The sequence below is a fragment of the Pantherophis guttatus genome, chromosome 5, assembly GCF_059756535.1.
Source record: "Pantherophis guttatus breed Tessera chromosome 5, ASM5975653v1, whole genome shotgun sequence".
NCBI lineage: Eukaryota > Metazoa > Chordata > Lepidosauria > Squamata > Colubridae > Pantherophis > Pantherophis guttatus.
In genome coordinates, this window is record NC_142067.1 from 39723340 (window position 1) to 39738424 (window position 15085).

The 15085-nt window shown below is 36.4% G+C and overlaps 1 protein-coding gene across 2 annotated transcripts in view; it reads left to right on the top strand.

The window, feature by feature from the left end:
- CRYBG3 (crystallin beta-gamma domain containing 3) overlaps positions 1-15085 on the top strand; it is a 66114-nt gene that overhangs the window by 45665 nt on the left and 5364 nt on the right. The window contains exons 15-19 of one of the 2 annotated variants that reach the window (XM_034413734.3): positions 63-95; positions 1962-2071; positions 5750-5876; positions 7767-7906; positions 11700-11823. In XM_034413734.3, the coding sequence (XP_034269625.2) occupies positions 63-95; positions 1962-2071; positions 5750-5876; positions 7767-7906; positions 11700-11823 (534 nt within the window). Of the gene's footprint in view, positions 1-62; positions 96-1961; positions 2072-5749; positions 5877-7766; positions 7907-8532; positions 8780-11699; positions 11824-15085 lie in introns of those variants that run through there. The other variant, XM_087894954.1, reaches the window with a different exon arrangement.

Sequence of the window (15085 nt, forward strand, 5' to 3'; positions counted from 1 at the left end):
TTTCGTATTTTTCTTTAATAACATATTTTTGTGTATATGATTCATGTATTTTCTTTTTACAGGAACCATTGGGAGATCATCAACCCATACACTGGGTAAGTTTTTGAAATGAGGTTTTGTTCATTGTGGTCAACCTGTGAGTATAAACCGCAGCAGAATAAGAGTGTGCTGAAGGTAAGGAAGGGAATAGAGACTAGTCAAGCAAGGAATTGCTTATATGCTCACAGCTGAGGCTGAAAGACTTACTTAGACTGCTGGTACAAGAGCAGGAAAGAGCAGCTTCTATTAATTTAGTTTACTTCCTTGGTTAAATGTTGTATTTTGAATGTTATTTTCAAAAATTTTGGTTTGAACTTCTGAGAAGAGTGAGTAAATGCCATTGCAGCCATTTTGTAAGCCACAATGTAACAGTGTTCCACCCTAGACATATGCTGACCATAAATTAATATGGGCTGAAATGCAACAACCATTGAACGTCCATGCTGGAGCCTATTGACAACTGTTTCAAGGATAATATAGGTTCAAATTAGTGGAAGGTCACCCCTTGAACTGGATCAGAGAGCTTGCCAGGAAGTGGCTGTCTCTGGAAATACAGACTTTTCAAGGTACATTTGAAGATATAGTCTTAGAACAATTTGTTACTACCATGCCTGGAGCAATTTATTGCTGGATTGTAGAACATAAACTGAACAGCTGTAATCTTGTTAAAGGAATTTCTGTAGGTTTATCTGTAGGCCATACTCAAGCCAAACTATGATTTAAAGCCATTTGAAAATTGTAGGATCTGAGTTTATTATATAACTATACCTGAAATCTAAAGTCTTGGCATATCTAACATATATGTCATACTTTTGTGGTACAACATGGTACAACATGTTGCTATATTCTGCTGTTATTTTTTTTCCTAACCACAAGTTAGGGAAAAATTATTAATATTGGAAAGTGGTATGCGAAAAATTCAATGTTGAAATGTGTCAAGTTTCAAATACCCTGTTTCAAGTTCAAAACAGTTTAAACAAATAGGTTTGTTGCAATTTTAACCATACAGAAGGGTTTCAAACTCAAAACAGGACTGCTTCAAACTCAGAATGTTTTCAGTATGATTAGAATAGATTGGGCATTTCTCATGAGATTTGAACAATTGGATTCACATGCAAAATATTTCAAATATTAAACATTTTGTTCATTATAATTTTGGAGATTTCCTGTCTAAAATAAGTTTTTAAAATGTTATGTTTTATTAATAATTTTCTCTTTTTAGTTATAGAGTTTCTTCCCCACAGTGTGGAAGGACATTTAAAATATTCAAGGCTATTAGGCAGGTTCATAGTCCATAGATACATTTTAAGAATGTTTGAAAAGAAACCATCCTTGAATTTCTTAGTTTCTTTTATATAGGAATTGTCTTTTCTGGATGGAAATTTAAAACAAATTCCACTACCTTCTAAATTTGTGAGAGGATGAGATAGTTGAAAAATATTTGTTTGTTTGATGTTCTTGCCAGTATGGATGAAACATGAGAATTTTCATTTGTCAAACACCCAGAAGTGCTGTATTACCAACAATAAGTCTTGCACATTCTGTCAGTTTTTAGGCTAGATTTGTATGTTGCTGACAAATAACTTCCTGGAAAGCAATATGTTCTGAGTCATATGTGGAATACCTTAACCTTAGTTAGCAATAATATACAATAATTTCTGCATCTTACTAATTAAATAGTAACATGCAGACTATTATGTCAACGTGTGTGTACTTGTAACAACCTTTTCGGCAGAATCATATATGAACAATTTATTATTTATTAACCATATTTCTATCCTGTCACAATCCAGAAACTCAGCAGCTTACATAAAAAAGAATTGATGGAGTAGTGCCTGACAAAAGTTCTTCCATTACATAGTTTGTTTTCTAGCTGATTCTTAAACATTAATTTTTTATTCCAGTGTTTTGCTTCTTTACAGATCAAAGCTTTTGATGATATACACTTCCAGGGATCATGTATTGATTTTACAACAGAAGCTGCTGATTTTACATCATTCATGCCACGCTCATTTAAAGTTTTACGAGGATGGTGAGCTGATTTATGCATACTTTTTAAAGCACTTTGGAAAACTATTTCGATCTATTTCTGTGATTTAGTCCTTTTTTTTCCATTTTTAAACTGTTTTGAAGTATTTCTCTCCTAAAATAGAAGGAATCAATAAATGTCTTATACAGTTATTCTTGCAAACAGTCAAATGTGTACTATAGTTAAATGGATTGTGTAGTGGTCTTATATATGACTACAAACCCTGAGCCTTATTCATCATCATGAGGCCTGATGCAGCACATAATGTGGTCAGATAAATTGTTAGGCATAACAGAATTCAATATTTGTCACCATCAGTGCCTTCCACCCAAACACTGGATTATATGGTTGATTATGTGCTTAAAATGTGTCAGTATATTCTTCACTATTGTAACTGAGTCCATTCATCTTGCTGCTTCTTTCTTTCATCTTTCCCAATATTATGGACTTATCAAGGAAGATGGGTTTTTACATAAGGTCTCTAAAATTAAGCCTGGTCACTTGTGCCTTTTGTTTTCTTGGCTATCCATATAGTATTTTCAGGAATCTTCTTCAACACAAAAGTTCAGAAATGTCAGTACTCTTTCTGACTTGTTTCTTCAAAGTCCAACTTTCACTTCCATAGATGTCAGAAGAGAAATCATTACTGAGAAAATTCTCAGTAGGGACACATCATAGCATTTGAATACCTTTTCTAAGGTTTTCATTGCTCCCCTACCAAATGCTAGTTTGTAAAATATTTGATTTCTGGTTCCTTTATTGTTGATAGGTGGTCTTAAAAAGCAGAAGCTATTTTGATGTTTTTGATATTTTCATTTCATTTTTAAGACTGTTAATTGTATCTGTTACCATTAGTTCCCTTTTCTTTATATTTAATCATTTTTTCATTGTACTCCTTTATATACTAAACCTTGCAGATGATTTGCATTTTCAGCGTGGTGTCATCAACAAAGCTGATGCTTCTTCATCCAATTTAAAAACACACTCATCTTCTTCCACTCCAGCTGCCCTCACTACAGATTAAGCACATAGGTTGAATAAGTAAGGGAGCAGTGTATCGCCTTGCTGATCTGAGATCAGTCTTTCATCATGCTCCTTCCAGATTGTGGCTTCCTGTCCTCTTAGAGGTTACACATGATGAGAGTGAGTGGCCATGTTGAGGGCCATCTAACTTGAGGAGCCCATAATGCAGCACCATATCATCAACCATTTTATATTTTCTATCAATGAGGGTTTTATGGTAAAATACAAAACTTCTATATTATTATTCTGCATGTAATAAAAAAATCATGCCTTTTCCATTGTCCCTAAAGTGATCCTCTGTCTCTAGCATCTTTCTGTATTTCTGCTGCCCAATATGGGTGGCTGATTGCCTTAACTAGGCAGCTGGGTTAACTTTTAATGCCTTAAAGTAGCTGTAAGTATATACCCTTGGCACAGGGGTGGGTTCTAAATTTTTTTACTACCGGTACTGTGGGCATGGCTTATTTTGTGGGTGTGGCTTGATGATCATGTGACAATTCTTTAGGATTTAGCAGAGGTACTGGTCTACCAGGCTTTTAACTGCTTGCAGAGCTATACTGGTCTACTCATTTATTTTTGCAGGCATCTGTCTACCCATTTGTTTTTACAGGCACCGGTCTACTCATTTGTTTTTGGAGGCACTGGTCTACCCATTTGTTTTTGCAGGCACCTGTCTACTCATTTGTTTTTGGAGGCACTGGTCTACTCATTTGTTTTTGGAGGCACTGGTCTACCCATTTGTTTTTGGAGGCACTGGTCTACCCATTTATTTTTGCAGGCACCGGTCTACCACCACACTGCCTTTTAACACTGATCAGCTGTAGGCTGCCCTTTGAAGCCCCGCGGCAAGAGTTTAAACAGTTTTTTTTCCTTCTAGCCGATCAGCTGGGACTCATGAGGCAGCAATAGATTGGGGGTGGGGCCAAATAAAAGGTTAAGAATAACGGGGGCGGGGGGGCAGAACCGGTTCAGTGATGTCATATCATCACCGCTACCAGCTCGGCAGAACCGGGAGGAACCCAGCACTGCCTTGGCACATACAACCAGCATTCGTCGCTCATACATTCCAGGAACAACTTTCTCCCTCCCCACCCAAACTCTTCTCCCCCACTCGAAACCAGCCACTTATGAGACAGCATAGTAGGCCTTTTTATTTTCTATTTTGTTCTTTGTTTCTTTTTATTCTTTAACATACTTTTAAATATTCTTTAACATACTTTTAAATATTCTTCAACATACTTTTAAAAAGATATTGTGTAATGAGTTATACAAGAATTTATTACATGGCTATCAGCACCATAAATCCCCAAAAACTGAGTAGAACAGGACCAGATTTAGTACCTGTGAGGAGAAGCTGGCAAACAAAAAGTCAAGGTAAAAAAGAGGCCAGATAAGATCAAGGATTGCAGAGATAAAGATTTATAACAAATTCCTCAAACATCCTTATGTAGACGAAGCTGAGCAGAATTCTGGAACAAGCTCCATTGTCTGCCTCCTTCCTGTTTACATGGCCTAGAATAAAGTGTATGCAGCCTAACTTGTATTCCCAGTATACACATATAGATAGCTGCAAGATATTACTTTGTTAAATAAAATAATATTCAGGCACTTCTTTTTGCCATTACTGGGAAAGGTTATAAGAATTTCTAAAAGTCATGCCCATACATGATTTTTCTGCTTTGTTTAAAATGCAAGTTTTCTTGCTTCTAAAGAGTTACCAATTATAGTGAGAGTGGCACAAGCATGTATATGCGCATTTAGACATTTCAGGGTAACTCATTTCTTCTGAAGTTATCTGTGTTCAATGAACTGTGACCATCTGGCTAAAGGACTGAAATTAATACTCTTTTGTTGTCAGCAAGAAATCTATGGAATCTTCAGAAATTGTGTAGTACAATAGTTGCTGTTAGTCGCTAGAGCTGCTACAACTGCTATATTTTTCACTTTCCAGATGCTGTAGAAAAAAATGAACACATTTGATAGAGAAGAGCCTGCTAGATTAATTGATCAGTTGAATTTATTGTAAAATTGCTTGGTGTGGGTTGCATGTTGGACCCCAGAAAATTGAAATCTGATATTTCAAGATAATTATTGAATGATTTTAATGTAATTAATAATAGCAAACCCTTCAAAACTATTAGTACTCTGCTAATTGAATTTGAATAATAGCAATTATAGGGACTCCAGTTCACTGCTCTTTGCTAATTTAAAAGATCTAAGGGGACATCTAAGGGCAGTCTGCCAATTTTTCTGTTTTCAAAGAACCTATTTGAGATTCTGCAGATAACAATGCAGAATCCTTAGCAACCCTGTCGGTGTCATTGAAATACGTAACATTGAATTGCAAGTTTCTGGTCAGTGCTATGGTAGAGATATGACGATGATTAAAATAGTACTTTCACAACTGCCGCACAGAGCTTTTCTCTGTTCCATCTCCTGAATAGAGTAATATCAGAAATAGGGAATTCTAGAAACAAAGCCATCTGAGAAGTGCATCAAGGGCATTTGGAGATGAATGCTGTATTATTTTGTTTCTACACATCAATCTGTCGACATTTAGTTGTAATTCATAATAATAAATCTGTATTTCTATGCTATGCTATTTTATTTAATAGAAACCAATACAACTTCATATGGAATTTTTTTCTTATCTTTCAGTTGGTTGCTTTATTATCAGGGAAAAACGGCTATTGAACAGTGTGTGCTAGAAGAAGACCTCTATCCTGACCTTGCTTCCTGTGGATGTTCGGCAACTAAAGTCAAGTCCCTCAAGCCTGTTCACCATGTAAGAACTTACCACCTAGCAATATTCAGAAAAGCCTTATAGAGTCCAAATGTGGTGCCCTCAAAAGAATATAACCAAGCAGTTGTGGTTCTGATTTGTATTTTTTATTTTACAAGAGTTGAGGCATACAACTGTAACAGATATTAGTAAGAAGCCAAATTTATCCATATAAAGAAACTTTTTATTAAATGAAAAACAACCCAGTAAAGGATTTACACAACTTGACAGAGATCTTACACTGAAATACTATCCATATAAGATCACATGGTTGTGATAAAATTATAAAGGAACTACCTGACTTATGTTTCTTACATGGATAGTTTACTTACAGTATAAGAAATGATAACCATTGAACCAATAGGGACAGATTCATAAATTAAGCTAAACTAGGCAGTATAGCTATAAAAATTTGGGAGAATTCCGTTTTAAAGTGAGGGTAACTAGTAATCATTTAAAATGTTATGAAGCATTTAGCTCAATAAAATTTAATTCACTTAAATTATACAGCCATTGAAGTTGCCTCAGCTTCATGCCCATTCAAGAAGAAAGGAATAATATGGATATTAGCCCTTCAAGGTAGATCAGACTAGGAATCCAATGTCATGTAGGTCAGTACAATTTTTATTGTAAAGCTTTAATAATAGGATCTTGCAAATCTGAATGTGCTTTTCACCTTCCTGTCTCTATTTTTGCGAGAACTAGGGAGAGTCTTGTCTGAGATATTTACTCATGTTACTTTCTTACCCCACTTCAGTCATTATCACTTCAAAAATCTAGATTGCAGCAGAGGCATAGAAAATTTTCTTGAGGTAGTCTGAAATTTGCATATCAGATCTGCAAAATCTGTTACACAAGTAGGAAGTAGCAGCCCAGAGAAATAATTCTAGAAGATAAAAACAAGTTATTTTCATCATGTAATATCTATTTTTATGATGAAGAAGAATCTAAGAAGTATTCTTTTAAAACATTTCAAGCTTCTTCTGAATTTCTGATTGATTGTTTGAAAATCTCTAGCATTTGTTTGTAACAATAGGACAATTAAGTGTTGTAGTACAAATACCTGCATGGCATTACAAAATTAATGCTGTTATGTTCAACATTCAGTGGTAACTTATCCATTACAAAATGGATAAGGCATTATAAACTTAGTCATGGTAATGGACAATATATAATAACTGAGTAAAACAATGTCATACTTTCAGAATAAGGGATAGCTGAAATGTTGGACACACGTGCTGACTTTTCTGTTGGGTTAGCAGATAATCGCATTTGTGCTTAATTGCTTTTTAAAAAGTGTGAAAATGGTTTCCTCAGTTTTCACCATTGTACTAATGTAATTTTGCTTGGGAGATTGTTTTTTAATTCAATTTTCCTGTATTAAACAATGTAACTAATTAGGACTTGAATGTATTGAATGACTTCAGAGGATTAGAGTTACTTGAATGAATTAGCAATAGCACTTAGACTTATATACCACTTTACAGTGCTTTACAGCCCTCTCTAAGTATAGATCACATCTTGGTCCCATTTTTTAAAAAACGTTATATAGATAGATGTATGAAAGTCCATTTTGTAAGAGTTCAAGATCAGCAACTATAATCACTGTTTATCTGTTTATCTTTATCATTTACAATAAATTGCCTAGACCTAGTTGATTAGGGAATTCAACAAATAACATTAAACATCTGGGTAGATTGGTACTGAATTTGCTTTACCATGATTGATGCTAATATTGGTTTATTGATTAAAATTTGCAGAATATAATGAAGCCAAAATTATTTTCTAAATAAGCATCTCCAAACCAAGGAAAAGCTTCATCACATATGAGGAGCCAAAGAAAATCTAAATATAGCTAACCAACACAGTATTAATCTTTTTTTTTCCTTCCAGGTTTTTGCTGAGCCGTTGATCAGCCTTTTTGCACTGGATAATTGTGAAGGCAAAGAGCTGCACTTGCAAGAAGCTACCAGTTCAATTCTGAATAAAGATTTTCACTTTCTTACTCAGTCAATCTGGGTAAAAAGTGGCATGTAAGTATGACGATAAAATAAATTAATGTACTGAGAGTTTAATTTCTTTACTCACTATGGAGAAATCACATACTCCTATCACATAGATAAACATACTTACTTACTTTTTATTTAAAACGTTTAGCTTTCTATCTTGTATCGAATTCTAGATGGCTCTAAACCAACAATTAAAATAACATTAATAATAAAACAACATAATACATCCATCCATTAAAACCATATACATTAAAAACCTGGCACCAAAGTTAAGTTTCCACATGCAGCTCATCATTGAATCCTCTCATCCACCTCACTCTATCCTAACACTTAGAGGAAAAACAAGGTCTTAAGTACTCTTTGGAGGGCTAGGAAGATAGCTGAACCTCAAGGGGGGAAGGGTGTTCCATAGGGCAGGAGCTGACATGAAAAGGACAATTTCCTAGGTCCCATAAAATGGCAATGTTTAAGGGAAAGGACTAGAAGCATGCCCATCCTATTTGATATGGTAGGAATGATAGATAGCTGGAGGTGATCCTGCAAATAACTTGGCCCTAGAGCTTCAAAAGTAATAACTAAAAACTTCTTCTCCTTCTCCTTCTCCTTCTCCTTCTCCTCCTTCCTCTTCCCCTTCCCCTTCCTCCTCCTAGTGCAGGGTCTGCTTTTTTCACATCAATCAAGAAACTGAAACATGAAAGAACTATGATCTTCGTAAGTTTTCCACCAACAGGGTGGAGCCCTATACATTCAGGGGATACCACAGTATGGGAGCATTTACCAAAAAGGATCACTTTTAGGTCCCATTTCACCTTATCAGAAAGAATGCAAAAGATAGGCAGAAACGTAGTAGCAGACATGGCCCAGAAGGTATGTATGGGCTAAAATAGGATTTTATAAGCTAACAAGTCATTTTGTCCTAGATCTAGAAATCTATTAGTAACCAACATAATGGCTGTTATAAAACTACTATGCCAGTATAAAGCTATGCTGCACATTTTGGACCAACTGCAATTTTTATGTCTTCTTAAAAGACCAGCATATGTGTGTTTTGGACTCAAGACCTCATAGAACCTGCAGGAAAACTGGATGATGACAACTTCTAAGATATGGGGCAATTATTTAGACTCCAAGAATCTTCCTATTCATCTGCTGCAAAGAACATTTTTCTCTTTAAAGCCAGTATTTGCTGAGTTTAGCAGATCTTTTCCTTAGAAAAGAGGTCCATCTTCTATTTTTAAAAACCTTATTAGTCTTTTAAATATTAGGGTTAGAAATACAAAGACAGAATATAAAATATTACTTTATAGTTATGCAAAATTCCTAATTCAGTAATGCTCTTTTGAGGCAGTTTGACAATGCCAGGAAGTAAGTTTTCCAAGCTAGAAACAGTTGATGTGTCACGGACAGACAAAACAGCCTATTATGGGGAAATCCTCGGAATCTGTCCCTTGAACAATATTTCAGTGGGATGGGACAGAACATTTCAGGCAATTGTTACATTGCCACATCAGTGAATTTGTATATTCCTATTACTTGGTTATCATTATCAGCTTTGTAAATAGGTAGAGATAGCTGAGCTGGTTGGAAATGTGTGAGTCCTTACTAAGAGAATGAACCCAATTCTCCTTTAGTGTCCTTTGGATTTTCACATAAAATTCCTCCTGAAAATCATGATGTTTCTTTCTAAATTAATTTATATATCAATTATACATTAATAAACAATGTTTAGATTGGCTCCACATAGGCTTTTCATTGTAGCAGTGTTTCAGGTCAACTAAGATTTTCTTATTCCTTTACAATCAGTACATAAGTAGGTCCTTAGCTTTCCAGCCAGTGAGATTTCTCCTGTCCCTAAACCACATTATTTTCTACATGTCAATATTTTCTTCTATTCCTTTGTTCTTAATTTTCATCTTACCTGTTTTCTTTTTCCAAATACAGATTTTATATTTACAGTATGTGTCTTTTCGAAACAACTGTCAACATGCTACTTCAATACTTTATTAATATATAGGTTGTTTTAATATTAATATATTTAAAATATGTATGTAATATACCTATGTAGACCATTTTGAATTAAAAAATCATTCCATAGTTACAATTTAAACAGAGGTGCATTTTTTGTACTTATCTTTTCATATTTACACAAATATTTGATCCATCATTGCACCAGGTTTTCATATTTGATACAAGTTCTATGTTTCTTTTCTGTTAATCTAAACGACAAGGATAATGTTTCAAAACTAAGTGATCTTATTTTGCAAAATATCAATATCAGAACTGTTTGGTTCTTATTAAAATAAAAATTTAGGCATTATTTTTGGAATTGAAAGTTTAACACTGTTAAAATTGCTCTGGGTATTAATTTGTGTCTTGAACTATGACTACTAATGAAAAGAATTCATAAGAATAAACTATTTTCTGAATCAGGAATAATGTGTTATTTTAAAGTGCTTGATTACAGTGATAAACTTTCCAGTAGAAACAACTTCATATAATTATGTTTACCAAAAAATAAATTGACACATAGTTAGACATATGTAAATGTAGATATGACAGTTTCACAATAATATATTAAAAAATATTAAAAATAAAAAATAATATGAAGTTGTTTTGTTTTGCTAGAATCTTCCAAACAAGGTGGAATTAGCAAAACTGTGTAGTTAAATTACAGCTTTAAATAAAGCTTCTGATATGAAAAGCATGAAGTATGCAATCTTATTTTAGGATAATCTTATGAACATGCAATACAGTAAAACTCAGATTTGCAATTGCTGCAGTATTTTCGGTGCAATACTTTTTAGCAGCCTAACTGGGAACAGTAAAATAAATTAAGAACTTAAAATTTATCATAATATCCTTATTGTGCCTTAAATATATTACGAATTAAATAATCAGTACAAAAAAAAGTGCTTGTCTGCCTTTATACTATATGACCATATACAGTATTTTAACTCACACAAGAGACTGTACAACACTATACAGATATGCTGATTCTAAGTGTATGGTCTCATACTGCTATAGACAAGCACTTAAAAATATTTAAAAGTATTAAGTGAATTATTGATATGCCTTTTGTAACATGAGGCTTCTTATTTAAATAATCATGACCATAGCCAAGGCTTGGATACATTTAAGAAACCTAGAGTCTAGAATTTTCTAAAAGATTTTCTTTATAATTAAATATGAAGGAAAAGTTCCAGTGTTAAATGGTATCTTTGCCACTATGTTTTCCTCTCAACACAAGTAGGGGACGCTTGTAAAAACAGCTGTAAAATAAACAACTACAGATACCCCTCAACTTACAACCACAATTGAGCCCAAAATTTCTGTTGCTAAGTGAAATATTTGTTAAGTGAATTTTACGCCATTTTACAAGCTTTCTTGCCATAGTTAAGTGTATCACTCCAGTTGTTAAGTTAGTAACAAAGTTGTTAAGTGAATCTGGCTTCCCCATTGGCATTCCTTGTCAGGTCACAGAAAGTGATCACATGACCTCGGGACATAGCAACTTCATAAATATGAATCTGCTGCCAAGAGTGAATTTTGATCATATGATCGAAGGGATATTGTAAGTCATAAGTATGAAAACCAGTTATAAATGACTTTTTTCCAATGCCATTGTAACTTTGAATGGTCACTAAATGAATTACTGTAAGTCGAGGACTACCTGTAGTTAGAAAGATAAAACTTTCATTCTGTATGAATCGTTGCCATAGTGAAATATGAGCATAAGATAGAATGTTAAGTTGTTTTGTGTTTTCCATTAATGGAACTCTTTGCATACTGTACTAAATGTATATTGCATTTTTAACAGATGGATTGCTTATGAAGGCTGCAATTTTGGAGGGAAACAGTTTCTTCTTGAATCAAGCAAGATTTCAAACTGGACACAGTTTAGTGGATGGACAGCAATTGGCTCACTTCGTCCCATAAAGCAGGTACTAGTGTAAAGATAATTTCCCCCCCTAAACCTGAAGTGGCAATTTGAGGTTCCACTGAAAATTGGTAAAGTGAGTTCTTGCCATTTTAAGGCTAGAAATATACAAATCTATCTACAAACCCTGAAATTAGCACTTTACGTACACTTGGAAGCATGAAATCAAATAAAAAAATGTTTCAGTATTGTTCTTCCCCAGTATTGTTTAGGAGTAGTACTATGATTAAGTATGGACTACATTAAAGTAGAGATTGATTGATATATAACTAGAATTTAGTATCTACCTCACAAATATTGTAGTAGGAAGCCATAATTCCAGGTTTAAGTCAGCAAAACAGTGTGATTCCAAATTCTTCTTTTCACAAATTTTTTCCACAAGTGTTAGGTCCACTTTTTTTCCAAACCAAGCAAGTATTGACCCATTGGTTGTGACAGGAATTGACCAACTAATTTGTCACCCAAATCTGACATTGTGAGCTGAGAGAACAGACTGACCCAGTCACCCAGTCAGCCTTCTTGCCTTAGATAGAATTAGAATTCAGTCTCCTGCTTTCTAACTGGTACCTTAACCATTATGCCAAATTACTTCTCTAGTTTAATACCAAATATCACTCTCTGTACTCAGTTTGGTACTTCTTTCGAAAATTCAGACTAACAATCAAAATGAATTGAAACATAGTCATTGGAGCCATTGAAACATAGTCACTGTTGCTCAAATGCCATTGAAATACTGGTACTAATCCAATGCTTTACCCACTGCATCCCATTAGTTCATATATATGAAACTTGAATATGAATCTGCAAATGGTCTTCAACTTGAGACTACAATTGGAACCAGAAAATTTGTCATTAGGCAACATGGTCATTAAAAGAGACACATAATTTTATAATCCTATTTGCCACAGTCATTAAATGAAAAATCACCTGCTTACAATTTGTTATCTTCTCTGCCAGATTCCCGATTGACTTTGCTTGTCAGAGGCCCTCTGGGAAGGTGGTGTGATCAATGTTGATCACATGATCACAAGATGCTGCAACCATTGTAAATATGAACTGGTTGCTATGCACACAAATTGCGATCCTATGACTACAGTGATGGAGTGACAGTTGTAACTTCAAGGACAGGTTATAAATCATTTTTCTCCTGTGTGCTGCTTGGAGAGTCCAAGCAATGGATTAACTTCTGTCTGGTTGACCAGAGACTGAGTTGAATTTGCTTAGCCACGCCTCTTCCTCCTGGCTGTGCTTCAGTGTTTCAACTCAGTCGGCCTATAGAGACTTGCTTTTTTCTTCTCCCATTGCTTGGACTTTTCAGCAGAAATTAGATGGATTCAAATCTTCAAAAATTTTGTCTTTTATGTTTGAGTACTTCCTTCTTATCTCGGTGCCGATCTCAGCGCTGTGCAAGCGGCTCAGCAGCCACTCCGTAGAGCTCCAGAAGCTCCGGAGGAGATTTCTAGTCACGTGGGCAGCAGACCACTCCGGAGCCGATCGCAAGCGGAAGCCGGTTACTGGGGCAGCGGCAGCGATTGAGATCTTGCTGATCGCGCTTCACCAGGCTTCTTCTAAGTAGCTAGCGGCAGGGAACATCAGGCCACTAGCCAGAGGTTCAGCGGGATTGTCGGAACCACTCCCTTCATCGAGGATAACACCAGGGAAGACCTATGTGAGTCAGGCGATTGGCTCCAGTGCAGAGTAAACCATTCTGTCGGTTTCGCGCTTAAAACTGGGATTGAGGCCTGTGGACTGTATTGTTGGTCTCACGCCACTCCCTATTATCTGCTGCATACTTGCTCTTGCGCAAGAGGCCGTTTTGCCAGTCTCGCGCCAAAACTATTCCACAGCAGTTGACCATTGCACTCACAAACTGTTTTGTCAGTTTGGCATCAAACCTTATCAGACGGGGTGAGACCCAATAATTTAACCTTGGGCAGTAATTTCAAGAGCTGCAGCATAATTAAAGCCTCCTTATTCATTCTCAAAATGGCGGATCGCAGCCTCATCCTCTGGATCTCGGAGATCAATGGCATCTGAACCAAAAAAGGCAAAGGGTTTCCATGATGGGCCTTCCACTAGATCCAAGGCATCCACTTCCACAGCAGCAGATAAGGATGCAGAAAGAAGGCAAAAAGCCTTAGAAAAACACTTTGCCAAGGCCCAAAAACAGGCAGAAGCTACAAAGAGCCCAGGCCCTCAAGATGGCCACATGGAGGCTGATATTTCCCTGGCAAAAAGCACATCTTCCTCAGCTTTGCCTGAAGAAAGATTGTCTTGGTCACCTGATCCCCTTTCAAAACCACAAATTGAATTACCAGCCTATGCAGGAGATTGTGTTCCCCTAACTGTTCAGGGCTCTTCAGGACAGATGATCACATCAGGCCCCAGGCAGGCAGTTCCATTAGCCACCTTCACTCCCACAGCGGCGGGGCTCCGCCTGAGGAGAATCAAAACCCTGTCCCAAGGCTTTGATTCAGCCCTCCTTAGGAGGGGAATAGTAGGACCGATTCCCAATAGCACAGCAGCTATTTTGTCTCAAGGGCAACCAGAAAGGGTATATTCCCAGGCTCCCCATTCACCTTTGACGTCTCAGGGCAGCGAGGTGTCCTACACTGGGGAGGAGGAACCAGCAGAGCATGAATTCTCTGAGGACAAGGGTAGAACACCCGACAAGTCTGGTGCTTGGAAATCACACTTGGTTCCCACATTTGCATCCATTCCGAACGTTTTGGATTTTCTCCAGACTGGATTTAATCACAGATTGTCTACCAACACACTCCGCAGACAGGTGGCCACCCTCATGACTATTCTACACTGCGATGGCACAACTACCCTGTTTCAACACCCAAGGGCGAAGTTTCCTAAAAGGGGTTTCCAATTTATGTCCCCACTTGGGATTTGTCTCTAGTCTCGCAAGCTCTCACGTCTCCCCGTTCGAGCCATTGGGGTCTGCCAGTCTCAAAGATACTTCAAGGTCGCCTTTCTCATCGCAATCACATCGGCAAGGAGAATTTCTGAGATGGCGGCCCTATCTGTACGCCAGGAGTTATGTATCTTTTATTCGGACAGAGTCCTCCTCCGCTTGGACCCGACGTTCATGCCAAAAATCAGTTCCTGGTTTCATAGGGCAAAGGAGGTCATTTTACCAAATTTTTGTCCAGATCCCATTCATCCGAGGGAACGACGCTGGCACACTCTGGACATTCGTAGAGCTCTTCACAAGTACATGGACAGAACAGCATCGTTCAGGACATCTGAATCATTGT